The sequence below is a fragment of the Montipora capricornis genome, chromosome 1 (assembly GCF_036669925.1).
Source record: "Montipora capricornis isolate CH-2021 chromosome 1, ASM3666992v2, whole genome shotgun sequence".
In the NCBI taxonomy this organism is placed as follows: Eukaryota; Metazoa; Cnidaria; class Anthozoa; order Scleractinia; family Acroporidae; genus Montipora; species Montipora capricornis.
In genome coordinates, this window is record NC_090883.1 from 22,949,742 (window position 1) to 22,964,849 (window position 15,108).

The following is a 15,108-nucleotide window of genomic DNA, read 5'->3' on the forward strand; positions in this document are numbered from 1 at the left end:
GAGAAGAGGGCAAAATTACTCGCTCATGATTGGTCGAGCGCCAAAAATACTTGCTTCTGATTGGCTGAACGTACCTTTTCCACATTCAGTTGGTTTCTTCTCTTTGAGCAAAACAACTTCGTCTTAACATTTGGACGCAAGGAACAAGTTGACTTGCTTGTCAGTTTGTCAGTTGTTTTGTTTCCGAGCTCGAGCGAACGAGTGTTTTAACTCCGCTTAGCTGACTGTTTTTCGAGGTGCCTCAACAGTGTTAAGAAAATTTTGCCCCCTATGTTATTAACAAGTAATCGCAATGGGTCCTAGAAAAATTAAGGAGTAATATCACTCGTGTTTTCAAGGACCCATTGAGATTACCTATACGAACCATTATCATCGTAGCAATCAGTTGAGACTGTTGAAATTGGTGTTTTTCATTTGATCTCCACGTGAGAGTTTCATACTCTTCTGCTCTTTCAAAAGCGGTTTGAAGTGTCTCCAAAACGACTTTTAGTTAGTTGGCCTTTTACTGACGTCATCTAAAATTCCTATTTGGCCCAACTTAACAGGTTTATGAGTCCACGGTAGAGCATGGTAGTTTGGGCTTAATTGCTGACAATAAAATTTCAATTTTGAATGACATCGACCAAATAGAGGCTTTTTTAGAGCTCTATGCCAAACTCTTGTTGCAAAAGCTTTTCATGTGCTGGCAAAAAACGTTCATGGTCTGTCGGTGACAGCACTAGATCCGTAACTGGATTGAAGTCCTCATTCTTCTCCTTTATACAATCTTGTCTTAGGTGGTAATGAGTTGGTCCATAACGTACTTGGAGTTTTCCTGCTTGCATAAACGACCTGTACTCTTTCGTTGCAGCTACCACGTCCTTCGGAGGTGGAGGAACTTGACCAGGCACACGGAAGGCCGAGTTGCAACCATAGCATTGATATGCCTTGCTTTCCGAAAGCCACCTTAGACTGTACTTGTTGCGGGCTGGAGGACTGGAGGAATTCTGCCTGTTTGAGGGGACTGTAACTGTAGCTGATGGGGTTGTCTTCGATCGAGTACGTACACGTCTCCCTTTCCGGCCAAGTGGACCAACATTCACATCAAGGTTGCTTACTTGAGTAAGGTTTCCTTTCTTGGACATTGGCTGCTTGGCATAGAAATCTAGGTAATCGTGCAAGGCGTCTTCTCGTTCCGCAACTGCTAAAGCGTGTGAACACATCTTCAGAGACCTCCAGTTTGCACACTCACACTCCACTTTGCCATTGGTCCTGTCCATTATCACATAGTTAGGTCTTTCTTGAGAGAGGCTTGAAACTGAAAATGATGCTTTTCCATCTGGTGTCGGTGGTCCTCGCCAGACACCTGTCTTGGCTAAAAGCAGACTGGCTTTTTTGACCATTGCTTTTAGAGTGCTACTTGAAATACTTTCCAGTCGGGGATCTTCCTCTAACAGATGGAAACTGTCCAGACTGACGCTGGGCATTGATTCTGTGTGGCAGTCAATTTCAACTCCTGAACTTGGCTGGGACTTCGCATTGTCGTATTCACTATTAGCAATCCACCCAAAGGCTTCAGGCCCGTCTGCTGCATAGAGCTCTTCCATGGTTGCCAAAGTTAGCTTGCGGATGTATCGGCTTCGCTCTTCCTCTGACCTTGAAAGGAAATCGGGTACCACAAACTTCCGGAAATCTTCGCGAAGTTCATAATCTCCAGGCACACTGGCAACCGCTTGAGAAAATTCTTCACTTTCGCTATTCGCAATATTTCGAAGGGCCTTGATGGTGCCACTGAAACCTGACTCAGTGTGCTTCTTTACTGATTTTAGTCGGCTGTTGTTGCACTCGGCGTCATTGGTACGAGAATGACAAGGGATATCGCTGTCCTTGGTCATTGGTGGAAGCCTGGCTTCCCTGCGCACACTAGCGATCATTCTCGACTTCATCATATCAGCTCTACCTTCCACCCATTTAAAGACCTTTTCAGTATGATCACCCCTGTCCTTCCATTCCTCCTTTAAAGATCTAAGTTTCGCATCGAAGTCCGCTGGGGACTCGGCGTCCAAGAGTCCGGGATGGTAAAAACCATCTCCATCAACTTTGCCAAACACTTCCTCAATTAATCCCCTCTGCATTCCGGCCATCCCATATGACATCAATGCTCGCTTAAAGTTATCTTGCATGTGTCGAAAACAACGCAGACTCCGGCTGTGCGCATTTGGGAGCTTAGCTTCTATGGCATTCACCAGTGCTTGCTCACCATCAGTCCCAGTAGATAACATTCCTTGCAGTCCTGGCTTCAAATCAATGAGACTTTGAAGAAAACCCATGTACGTATTCTGGTCCTTGCGGTAGTGTATAAGTACTGGACCTAATCTCAGAGGATTCTTGCCCGTGCGCTTTCGCTTCATCGTCAGATTACGGTATGATATGGGGGTACATTCATACGGTCCCAGGCGGAACGTGGGATCAATCTGCACAGTGCAAAAGTCAATTTCCGAGGTGCTGAACTTCGTCAAGTTGTTCAGTTGTTCTTCTGAGGAGATAACAATCGTTGTGTTCTCCTTCTCAATTGTGACTTTTCGAACGAAGGGTTCCTTGTCGGTTTTCATTTTCAAAATAACCTCAAGCAATTCATCCCGTTGCACTCCACCTTTCACGTGACAAGGTAAAGTTTCTTTGTGAAGCTTGTTACGATAATATGCTTGTCGTGGTCCACGTGGTAGGTCACTTAAACATCCAACTTTCATCACTCCACCCGATTCTTGTGTTGCCATAGACACTGCATCTTTTGGTCCTACCGTTGTCAGCTTACGATCAAGATTTCGCACAATTGATGGCTTTGTTCTCGTGTATGGCGTGCCTCTACCATTCTTGGAACTCTTATGAGGCTTCATCGCAAATTTCACCTCTTCTTTATCGTAAATGTACTGAACGAATGCTACATTGTTGACGATTGCACCATCTTACATGCATGATTCGCCTATGGAAATTGTTGTTCAGCTCAACATTCCAGCTGTGGTATTAACCCTCCAGGTAATAACACCTAGCTTTTGGTAATGACTTAGCTTGCTCAAAGCTGATCACAGCCATTTTCAATCCGTCATTGTCGTCATCCGTTTGCCATGATAGTTGTCATATTGTGGCAATCCATCTGCCCGGAGGTCGTCCAGCGGAATGCATCGTAAATCAGTGAGGAAAATAGCGTTCATCTGAACTTGATTGGGACACTCAGTACATTTCAGAGCATCGTTGGTTGCGTTAAACAATATTTGTACCATTCCTTCAGTGGTAAAAGTTGTCTTGCGTCTTGTGAAGATTGGGATGCTTTTGTTACCATTGTATAAATCCCCGACACCCCTCAAAGGACTTGGACAAGGGTCGTCACTTGAGCTACCGGATTCATAGCGTCTCCATTTGTAAAGAGCGGGTTTTTTCCTGACTACTGTCTGACAGAGTTAGATCAACGACCTTAAAAAGAAAACCAGCCTTAATTTAGTTTTCAGCATGTCTTATTAACTTTTACAACGCTCTCTACCCTGCTTTCTGCCGTTGGTACAGCACTAGACTATGGTGCGGGAGAAATTATCACTCAGGATCTCAAAATAACCAAAGATAAAGTGGCACGAGGAAAGCAACAGTTAGGGAGAGTGAGAATAGTGCCGTTATTTCACGAGCCTATTTTACCATAAGAACCCTCAGCTTCGAGCTCAGAGTCTTTCTCCTATCCTCTCTTGTCGTCCATAGTAGAGACCCATGCTGGTTGGACCTGATCACGTGACCATCCAAAATCTGGGTGGTAAAATATTTGCTGTGAGGGAGAGGTAGTAATGTTTAAAGTATAGTGAACTGGGCAATACGTTTTTGACAAACAGAGCTTTTGATCTGGTGAAACCAAGGCTTTATACAGTACACATGCTGATTTCGGTTCTTTTCGATTGAAGAAGAGCGTTCCTGATTAAGAAGATCTCATATGTTTGTCATCTAATTTTGGATTGCTGATTTTGACAAAAAGAAACACTCCCTTCAACTTTTAGCACAGTTCTTCCCAGATATTTGAATTTGTCCACATATACATGATTTGAAAGTCTTCATTCAATTGAAAATACAACACAGAGTGAGCCTACCAGAACTAGGGAGCACTTTGTCCTGGCTTCATGGGAATTCACGTCAACAGGTGCAACTAGAGAGAGAGAGAGAGAGCCTGGGTTCCTGTTTGAAAAACAGAGTGGTGCCTGAGATGAACTTTGGACTTTTTTGTAGTTTGATTGACAAGACTTGTACCTTAACAGTAGACCAATTTCGGTAAAAATCAGTGTTAGACAAAGAACGTGACCTCACCTTATGCTCTGGGGAAAGAACCCATACAAATCCTTACTTCATTCCCCAGAGCCTGGAAATAATGTTAATTGTTTTAAGCTGAATTTTAATACATCGAAATTGGTATATTACAATACTTGTGAACTGCTGTGACAAAAGTAATTAATGCGTAGGGTTCGCCCTAGATCATTCTTTGATCAGACTTGAGCTTTCGTCTCCATTGTGCTATTTTCTCAGACAGAAAATGGAGGGGGGCTACCTGAAGGAGGCTGCTCAATCGGGGTGGTGGGAGGGTGGTGCTCAATAAAGGTTTTCTTTAAAGGTACTATACAAACTTTGACTAACCATTGCATGCAACAACAACAAAAATACAACACTATCCACTTTAACCAAAACATCAAATGATTCTCCAGAGAGAGGACCGCGCACCGGTGGCTCAGTTGGTTGAGCACCGGGCTGTCACGCGGGAGGTCGTAAGTTCAAAGCCGGATCAACATTCAGGGTCTTTTAATAACTGAGGAGAAAGTGTAACCTTTTGTAATTACATCTGAAAATTGTTAGACTCTCTATTCTTTTCTGATAAGGACTATAAGCCGTATGTCGAGTATCACAACACTTCAATTTTCATAATCCTGTGGGACGTAAAAGAACCCGCACACTTGTCGCAAAGAGTAGGGCACGGTAGTTCCCGGTGTGGTGGTCTGTCTTCTGTGGTATATCATGGTTGGGAGGGTAAAAAAAAAAAGCCGCACTTAAGGGCCCACTGACGTTTTTTTTTTGGGGTGCGTTGCTAAGGATGTAATGGTTATGTAATTTGAGAGAATTTGGCATTATTTTGGTCTGTTTCCAACTTTTGTAAGCCAATGACCCTAAATATGACGTCATCATACCACCGTCCTATCAATGTATTGCTGGCTGGGTACATACTCGGCGGTGATAGCAACCACTTGAAGAATAGCAAGCTGCTCAAAACTCTGAAGGGATATGATTGGATATACTACATAATTATGGTATATTAAGTTGACTAAGCAAAAAGAGATTGAAGTGTTGTCACTATTAAAAGTACTTGTAACACACATTACAATAGGCTGAAACATGTCTTTCATATAATGTAATTGCATTTCCCACTCATCAACCGACATACTGACCCTTGAAAGCCTGGTTAAAGATGAGAAATGTAAAGCTTACCTCTTGCTGGTCGTACTCAAATCCTCCAACTCTGCAAAGATGAGGTAGATTACAAGTAAGACAAAAAGTGACAAACCAAGTAAAAGATTAGTTTCCAACAAAATTTCATTATCTTTTGCAGTTACTTTAATTTGCTTTCGTGAATCTTCTAAACAAGAAATCCGAGAGTGTGCAATATTGGCCACTTTTAGTGATAAGTTGAACAGCATCATCATCATCATCATCAATAGTTATTTAAACACGAAATCTTATATGGTCTTCTTAGGAGTCTTGTCAAAAGTTACAAAGGATAAATTATGTATATCATCAGAATAACATTACATTAACTAACAAACTCATTAACTAGCCTTTAGTAAAAACCTATATAATAAACATTTCTCTGATTTACAGTGCACTAAAAATCATCTTTCCCAATTACACTGTAGAGGGGTTTTAAATAGTTTTAAACTAGGTAGGTGTCTGGTTTTCGATGGAATCTTGTTCCACAGAACAGAACCTCAGTAGTGCAGGCTACCTTTTACGTATTTCGTTCTTGGTCTGGAGACAGTAATTTATCTCAGAGTTTCTAAGATTGTGTACGTGTACGCCTGATGTGTTGGTAAAAATCCGCCTCAGGTACAATGGGGAAAGATTATTGTGGATTTCATACATAATCACAGCCAGTTGTTTAAGTCTTTTGTTTTTTGTCACGTAATTTGGGATAACTTTGATTTACTCCCTATGAGCATGTACTTAGTTTTCATTTTATTAAGAGTTAATTTGTTTGCTGTAAGTCATTACTGGATTAAGTTCATATCATAATTCATTTTGTGTTCAAGGATACATGGATCTTCCGCAGGCGAGATAAGAGTCGTATGATTGGCATGCATTATCGGTTTTGAAAACAAACTACATGAGGGAAGATCGTTAATGTAAAGAGTAAACATCTTTTCTACGCAATTCAATGCACAAGTGCCACTTTCATTTCTAAGCCTAACAAGCCTTCAGTAAAAAATATATTTCAACAAAACAGTTGACTTTACACAATTATACTTTCCCCTTTTCATTCATATAGGATATAGCTGTTATGATTCGACTAAAGTTTCCAGGCAAAGCTGACAGCAAATGAACACCTGAAATTCCGGTAGGCCATTGTTGGGCCGAGCTGATCAGCGTTCTTTATTCATTTTGAAACAAAACATCTTCAAGGAAATTTTTCTTTCAATACGTAAAGGACATATGTTTGTATGTCATACATGAAAAAGTAACGAGTAAACGGATAAATTAGTAGATTGTCAGACAACATGTGGCTCACATGGAAACATTGATGTAAAACACTGATAAACAATTCATCACAATCATACCTTTCCTCGTAATGCCTCTTAAGATTTCTTGGTCGCGTCCGCTGGAAAAATACTCAATTCAATTAGACCCAGTGTTAAATAAAGCGACGTATTGACGAAAGATAAAACACGAAAGACGAGAATTCGACTTACCTCTCTGTCCGCCATCTTAACCCTGAGGATTCACGTGTCTAGTTTGGGCGGGAATTTAGCTCTAGACCACTACCGACCGAGAAGATCCTGGTGACCAGTTTCTGTCAGTCCGATCCGATCCGATCCGATCCGATCCGATCCGATCCGATCCGATCCGAACCCATCCGGCCTGATCCGATCCGATCCGATCCGATCCGTTCCGGTCCGATCCGATCCGATCCGATCCGGTCCGGTCCGATCCGATCCTGGTTTTGCCAACGGCCTTTAATAACAACTGAATATTTACAAACACTGAAAGACTCGACCACTTTATTCCAGTCATGAAATATAGTGATCCACTGAAAACATAATGTCACTGCCAAACGCAAGAAATTACTAACAGGAACAGCAGCAATATCTTTAATGATCATATACATACAATGATCGCTCGTGAATCGCAACATACCTTCGTAGGATGAAGTAGGATATTCCTGACAAGCTGTGGTCGTAAAATAAAAAGCCAACCACATCAACTTTATACCAGTCATTCTGGTTGTCATCTCTCGCAGCTCTACAAGATAATATGGCAATAGATATCACAAACAACCTTTCACCAGACGCACAATATTATATCCGCGTAACCTGAAGGTCACATGGTGACCTAGACGGGAGGGCTTCCAAATTCCAAGATTCACCTCAGAAACTGCAGTTGGATCTAGGGAGTGATTTTCCACCACAAATATGATGCGTTACATTTCTTCGACCACAGTAACAAAGCAATACGTTTTGCTTCTTTTACGCGAAACAACCTTCAATTTGCGACATGAAAGATCTGCCAACGTAAAACACAAAACAATAATAGCTGTTTTACACATTTCATCGAATTGTACGTCAAAATTGTCATCTTTCTGATGGCACTCAAGGGCCAACGCTGTCACAAATGATTCTAATCTTCAGGAATGTCCACGTTTTTCAAAAACTATAGTAAGCTTACTCTACTGCCATTAGCTGAACACCACTCGCTTCCATCAAGCTTAAGATTACAGAACTTACCGAGTCGCCAGAAATATTATATATCTGTCGATGACAAAGCTCTGTGATATAATTTTTACTACGGCTGCTAATCGATAACGCGTTGGTTGATAAAAAGAATCAACAAAGGTGAAATATAATCCTTGCAGAAGGTCATACAAGTGTGCAACAAAAGTATATTCCCGTGGATACTAGCTCCAAACTGGCGAACAGGCAACGACCAAAAACCTTCTTGTCCGACCAAATTTAAAATAATCACACCACTCCATCTCTTAGACGTTTCGTCGCAGTTTTGTCATATTGGTATTGTTGACAAATAAAACACTCGATAAAAGGCCGGCTTCGATTGGATGAGTTAAGTGAACCTAAAATCTAATTAGAATGCAAAGTTTTATGCAGAATTGCTCTCTGTCTCGTCCAGAACCAATTAATTGAATCAACTTTACAGCCAGTATCATCAGAATTCATAAACTTACCTGAGGAATTCGAGAAGCTGTTGCAAGTGAGTGATTGCAACAAACAGTCATGTACGGGGAGTTTTAATTTACAATCTGGCGTCGGAGGGCGTTATAAACCTCATTCGCTTTTGTGAGGTTAATAACCACTTCCGGTGTTCGTTTTAGTCATCTTCCCGTTCTCTTTTGTCGAAAATAGCCTCACTGTCTTCCCTTTCACTGGAAACTTAATGAAACGCCAGAACGGCAAACAGCTTTAAATTCGATTTCGCGAAGTATTGTTTTCAGTAATTTTAAGAGTTCTTTCATGCCATTAGTTTGGGGCCACGCATGAATACTTACCTTTATATGTCTACTGAGGGTAAGAAAGCAGAAAACCGCGAAAAGAATAGAAAATTGCTTTTCCGGAGTCTTCCCGTTTTGGTTTGACATACAAATTTATTGTTTTCTCACCTCCTACGGACTTCCTCCCACAAGTAACTTGAAAGCTCTTTCAAATCGATGTCGCTCCATATGCTGACAATCGTTGCAATAATTTAGAAAATACGTATTTTATTTGAAAAAGAAATACATGGAGTAAAGTTACAATACAAATTATGGTCCGTGACTTCAAAATCAACACTAATAGATTAATCAGGTGCAAAAATAGCGATGTTCTTTTCAAATTTTATTTTTGAAAAATGATTTAAACAGCGAAAACAAAATTTTGCATCTTCTTTTTCCGTTCAAACTTTGCTCAAGAATTATTCCGTTTACATGTCATGTAAACGAATATCAAACATCTTGCTAAGTCTAGTTAAGAAGACAGACATTGTGCAACCACGGGAAACTCTTAAATTTTATATCCCTAAAACACAAGACCTTCACGATTGAGAACAACATTTGGCGAGAAAGTCTCGTGAGAAAACACGAGCGAACTTACTTCCACGTGCAACTTTGCACGGCCAAGACCAATGGCTAAACGAACAAGTTATCTTTTGCAGTTTTACCCGCTGTTGCTGTGGTCGCCGACCTTCTTCAAAGAGGCATTAAAACCGCAAACCGTATTAGAACTACACTTTGTAGATAAAAACAAGCTTACCTAGCCAGTTTGCACTGGGTTTTTAGTTCTTTGGTTAAGTTAGCAGCCGCTCGTTTTCGCGTGCCAAAGTGGGCAGAAACAAGTTGAACCTCGCTGCGTCACGCAAAATTACGTCCATTTGGTGACATCTTGTCATAACTTTGCGCCACTTAGGAGCGGCCTCCTGGGAGACCAGCTTTTACGAGGGTGTGTGAGATTAAACAATCCGGACTGTGGTTAAATCCATTTATTCACGATAAAATTTTTGCCTCACGCAGTCTGCCTTATTTTTCTCGCCGTTTGTATCTCTTTATCTTTGTTCTCAATAAATCATTTGATGTAAAAACAATACCCACTCCCATTAAAAATATTTGGGAAATTTTCCAACCTTCAAAACTCCATAGATTCTTTTTCTCTTCGCTCAGAGATGGTTTTATTTCATTCACTCTCGTGAAATTACCAAGTAGTGCCCCAAACTTTAGCTTCGACAAATTTGGTTTCGACGCAAGTGAAAATTATATTTACTTCACACCTTTTAAGTGTCATTTGCTTTTAAAGGAACCTCTTTCCGTTAACAATTATCAGTAATGGTTACCATCAACATATTTTCGAGTATTCAGGGGAGGATCTAAACAACCCAGAAAGAGAGGGCCGAAAAAAATACGGCAAGAGCGCACTCCCTTCACCCCCCCCCCTCCCCCTCCCCCAACATGTTGTCCTATATCCGAAAACTTCACGTTAGTCAAGATGTATTTGAAATAAGAAAAGCTCTGAAACTGAACTAATCATTATATAAAGTAAAACCACCTGATACACGCTGTACCACTTGGAAGTCGGTCGGTTACAGAAGTTCTCTAAATAAAGGGAAAATAGACTAATAACGAATCATAATTGACCACAGTCGGTCGTGACGTGAAACCTCATCAGCGCTAAGCAATTAATTGACCGGACAGTCAAAACGATATGTCCGAAGGAAACCGGTGATTTTCGGCATTTCGAGGTGTTATAAGATTATAAATGCCGATACTTTTTAAATTAATCTCCTAAAACTTGAATCCCATTCGTTATAGACCTCTTTAGCTTGTACGTTTTGTTTTCCCATTTCAGACGACGTGATGTTCTCAAGGGAATTTTCCTTTTGTTTTTTTCATAAGTTATGCGTACATACTCACGTGCATAGGACAACATTTGAAAGAAAGTTTTCCCTAGAGTAACATCACGTGGTCTGAAATGGGAAAACAAAATGTGCATGCTAAAGAGAATTATTGCTACTACCAGTCAAGAGAAAATAAGGGAGAGAGACGGTTTTCTCTTGCAGCAGTCTATTCTCCCGGATGGAACCCTCTTGATAACGAATTCTCGGCTGGATTTTTCAAAACATCATTGCCATGAGTCAAGACTCAAAGCATTCTACAATCACTTCCACAGTGGATTTCGCGGCTGGATGAGTGTTATCGTCGGCCTTGTTTCCGTGGGAAATCTCGATTTTGATTTTCTTGAAAAATACTGTCTTGTTCATGCTCTTTAACCTGAGGAAGATTTATTAGGCGGAACTTGAAAGTGAAGCGTGCTGCTGAAACGAGAGAACAAGAAGAGGCGCTTCATGCAGGATACTGCTGACGGTCTGCGTAAAAGGAAAATGAAATTGAGGCACTTTCACGTGTTTCAAAGCTAAAAATGTACCCTACGTGCCAGAGGAATTGTTTGGCTTCTTCGAGCAAACTCTTGATCAAATAGCTTTGTTCTTCTTTCACTGTCCACCATTTCAATATGTTGTTGGAGACGTTGGGCTAAGTGTTTTGCTTTTTTTTTTTTTCATGTGAAAAGCCGATAAATTTCATGTGATATTAATCGTATTGTCACACGACTTGCCACGGATGAATGGCGTCAAACGTCTTGAATATCACTTACATCATCAGCTGCTATTTGGGTGCAGTTACCTTGTCTATTTTAGTGAGGGAAAACGGTGTATTCTTCTTCATTCCATTTTTGGTTTCGACTAAAGCTCTCTTGAAACTGCTTATGTAGACAAAATTGTTTTTCTTGTTTTTTTCTGCTTTTTTTTTTTTTTTTCATTTGTCTTTTCTTTAAGAAAAAGGTCCGTAAAAGTGAGTCTTGATGCAAACTGAGGAAACGAAAATACACCGTTCGAGTGTCAACAACGTCAAAGAGTACTAGTTGCATGAATATTTATTGCATAGAAATTGAATTTTCGATTCCCTTACTTGGAATATAATATTCAACTTTGGAAATTTAAAACTGCCATCGGGACACCTTACTTTTGAAAAAATATTATTTTAACGGATTTGTCCCTGCAAATTTATCGGAGTTATTTGGAATATTAAATGTCTTTGTGTAGTATAACCTATTTGGAATGATGTACCAAACATGAGGAACATAAAAAATTAATACCCGTGGTAAAAGGGAAATGCCATTGTGGCAAGTCGCACTGCGTTACAAATGTAAAAAGCCTGTAATCCATTCAATTTAAAAACTTTGACGGACGTTTTTCGTTGAACCTTCGAGTTTTCTATTTTCTGAGGACGACCATGTAAGTAAAGCGTGAAGACGAAGGGTCTGGCTACTGAGGGAATGTCTCCTTTTTCACGACTAGCATTACATACGTAACATTTCATCCGTGCCAAAAGACGGTTCGCACTGAGACATTTCGGTACGGCCAGCCTGTCAGACATCGTGCTCGAAGACCCGCTAGCATTCAAATGAGAGTCTCCTTATCTAATAAAGGACGAAAAATGCGTTTAAAACAACATCAAAAATAAGTGAGAGTAATTACGAGGAATTCTCTTGGCAAAGAAGATTTACAAAATTACCACCTTCGTGAAATGTGACGGAGGGAGGCTACAATCCTGAACAAAATTGTTGAGACACTTTTTACTTCATTGTTCATATCTAAAGCAATCATTTCCATGAAGTACATCTTCATGTTGAGGGATAGCTGGGGTTATTTCCGCTTCTTCATAAATAACACTGTCTAGGCCTCTAGGGTGGGGAAGGGGAGGCAGGAATTGTTGTAATTAATGTCCAAAAGGGCGAAAGTTCAGAATAGCCTCAACCATAAGACAGGCACGAGAAAAAATGGTCGCTCCTCCTCGAATCCAGATTTTGTGAGGCCCTCTTCTCCTCGTGAACGACTAGCTAACGCCATCCCCCTTTTTTTTGTTTACCGCCTAATGCGTTTCCTGATATTGGGTCGGTCGGTCGGATTGAAAAAGAAAAAAAATCAAGAAAAAAAAGAGAAAAATCATAAGCATTCTCGGAAATGGAGGCCTGATACCCCGGCATCATAGCTGTGGAGCCAGGAAAACAATAAGACGTGAACCCAAAATCAATATGGCGGAGAAGTTGGCGGATGTTGTGGCAAAATTAAGACAGTGTGCGAAAAAGGATCAACCACCGAAACTCCTGTTCGACATAAAATGGCTTAAAAACGCCGTTAACTATTTTTTTTTAAATAAGGCACAGAAAAGTTTATTTGGGCCCAGTTTCCGAAGTTTTCGTTTTGACTAGTACTTAGCCTCCACTCGGTCATCCAAGATGGCGACCTCTATGGGTCACTAGACAAACTGCAAGTACCAAAAAATTACCGTATTTTTCATGCAGCTTTTGAAACATTTAATTATCTTAAGTATCTTATTGTCTTTGTAAGCTAACGATGCTTATATTCAGCTGCCTTGAAGGCTATTTTTCCATAGATTATAAGATTTTTTGGTAAATTTGCTTTCAGATTTGAATCAGTGATAATGTGAAGACAAAGAGATGTCACGAAATTGGGATCTTAGTATTATGCTCATCCAAGCTGTAAAAAGCTCAAAAGAAAAAAAGCCCACCATCCGATGTCGGAAAACCCACATCTTATATCCAATAAACGTCGTAAAGTGGTAGAAAGTGATGAAAATAGGTGTTGTGGTGAGGGAAATAAAATTGGTGTACTTCATGGCTTCTCCACAATTGAAGGGGAAAGAAATCTTCGCCGAATTGTCACAGATTTGCAAGACTTCAAACTGTTGGCAAAAATATCTGGGGGAGACCTGATTGCTATTAACTTCACTTGTAGGTCTATGCAACTCAGAAACAATTATAGCACGACAAGCACTCTAATGTTTTCATTTGCTCGAATTGGAGTTTAAACCAGTCAGAGAGTGAGTAACAATCTAGAGCTTGTTAGCATCATGTCAAAAAAAAAAAGAAATTTTTTCGGTTTTGTATGCCTAAGAAAGCGATTAGAAAAAAATGGCTCCCAATCAGGCTTGCAAAGCATCATGGACCTTCATTTGTTTACTGAAAATAAATATAAAATGTGGCATCAACGCTGCTTGACTTATTTTCCTTGCGTGTAAGTAGTTTTGACGAGCTTTCAATAATACTTTTGCATGAAACCACATTTTCCCTAATATGCCTGGTAGCCAGGCAATGTCTATTTTGGTTATATTTAATTATTTGCTGCACCAGCAAAGGAAAAAGAGATTCAGTTGGGCACCGGTCCTAAAAAATGTTTAGTATACTCTAAAGCAGCTGTGTGCCAAATTTGGTGCTTTTTTCCGCGCTGTATAGATCCGGTCAATTTTCTGCACTTAGCCACCCGACTATTATAGAAATTCACGTATTTGGTGTATTTCATACGATTTACCAGAGCATATCAAAGTAAACATGCGCTCTTACCTGTTGTAGATGCAGTTGTTGTAGCTGTACAAAAAGTTGAAATTGCATGAAACAAAAAGGGCAGTAAAGTAGCAAATTCTTTACAAAGGGAACTCAGTTGAAAGGATTTCAAAGGAATGGACCACTTACCAAGAAGTCATCTATGTTCGACAGACTCGACCCAGGAGATAAAATGCTCAAAGAAAGTAGCGATCGAGTGATGACTGCGACCATCGATCAAGAGCGAAATGCCGAAACCGTTAATGCTAAGTTAGAATCAAGCGCAACATAAAAGAAATGATCTGTTTTATCTCTAAAAGTGTCAGCAGAACAAATGGACGAAAATATTTCAATTTCTTTTGAGCTGGCAATTTTTTAATCATTAACCCACCGTTTTACAATTTGCACACGCCTACTTCGTCACGCAAGTGCCAGCCAAAAAGGCAGGCAACAAATTATTACCCTCAAAAAATTGTAAAAACAAACGGGAAATCAGAGAGAAAGCGTTAGTTGTTGTTTCCAGCCGGGAACAACATTTAAACAAAAATCACAGCAAGAAAAGCGTGTGAAGTAAATTTCTATCCAGGATTTTAGTTCCTCAATCAAGTTCCCAGCTAGCAGAATTTCAGCCTGAGGAGCGGTTAATCTGAGGAGCGGCTCCGTTGAGTACTTCTGGTTAATGGACTCTAGGTGAAGGGTATTTTACAGTGAAATTTAGCCAAATGGAGAAACCGGGTATTCTACAGTTAAGCTAAGTCTCGAAAATGCGAAGTTTCCTCTGGTAACTCAAGTAGGAATAAAACACGAAAGTTCTGACTCTTAAGGATCAATCGATGCCAACTGGCTTTGTTTCAAGCATGTTCAGAATTTACCAACGGGTGTTCCTAATCTGTTCATCGACAGCGCAAAAATAACCGATAATCAGACCTGATAGAATCCATTGTCTTTGGTAAGGGATAAT

The 15,108-nt window shown here is 40.3% G+C and overlaps 1 protein-coding gene and 1 long non-coding RNA gene across 7 annotated transcripts in view; both read right to left on the bottom strand.

Annotated features, from left to right (window-relative positions):
* Positions 1-15,108, bottom strand: part of LOC138028521 (semaphorin-5A-like) — a 530,961-nt gene that overhangs the window by 49,834 nt on the left and 466,019 nt on the right. For 3 of the 6 annotated variants that reach the window (XM_068876139.1, XM_068876205.1, XM_068876407.1), the window contains exon 2: positions 7,408-7,512. In XM_068876139.1, coding sequence (XP_068732240.1) covers positions 7,408-7,512 — 105 coding nt within the window. Of the gene's footprint in view, positions 1-7,407; positions 7,513-7,636; positions 7,911-7,994; positions 8,400-8,881; positions 9,483-15,108 lie in introns of those variants that run through there. The other 3 variants (XM_068876470.1, XM_068876271.1, XM_068876336.1) reach the window with 3 other exon arrangements.
* Positions 3,403-7,025, bottom strand: LOC138029047 (uncharacterized). Its single transcript, XR_011127801.1, has 3 exons — positions 6,831-7,025; positions 5,488-5,518; positions 3,403-3,450 (listed from the first exon to the last, which is right to left on the bottom strand). It is a non-coding gene; the product is annotated as an uncharacterized lncRNA (long non-coding RNA).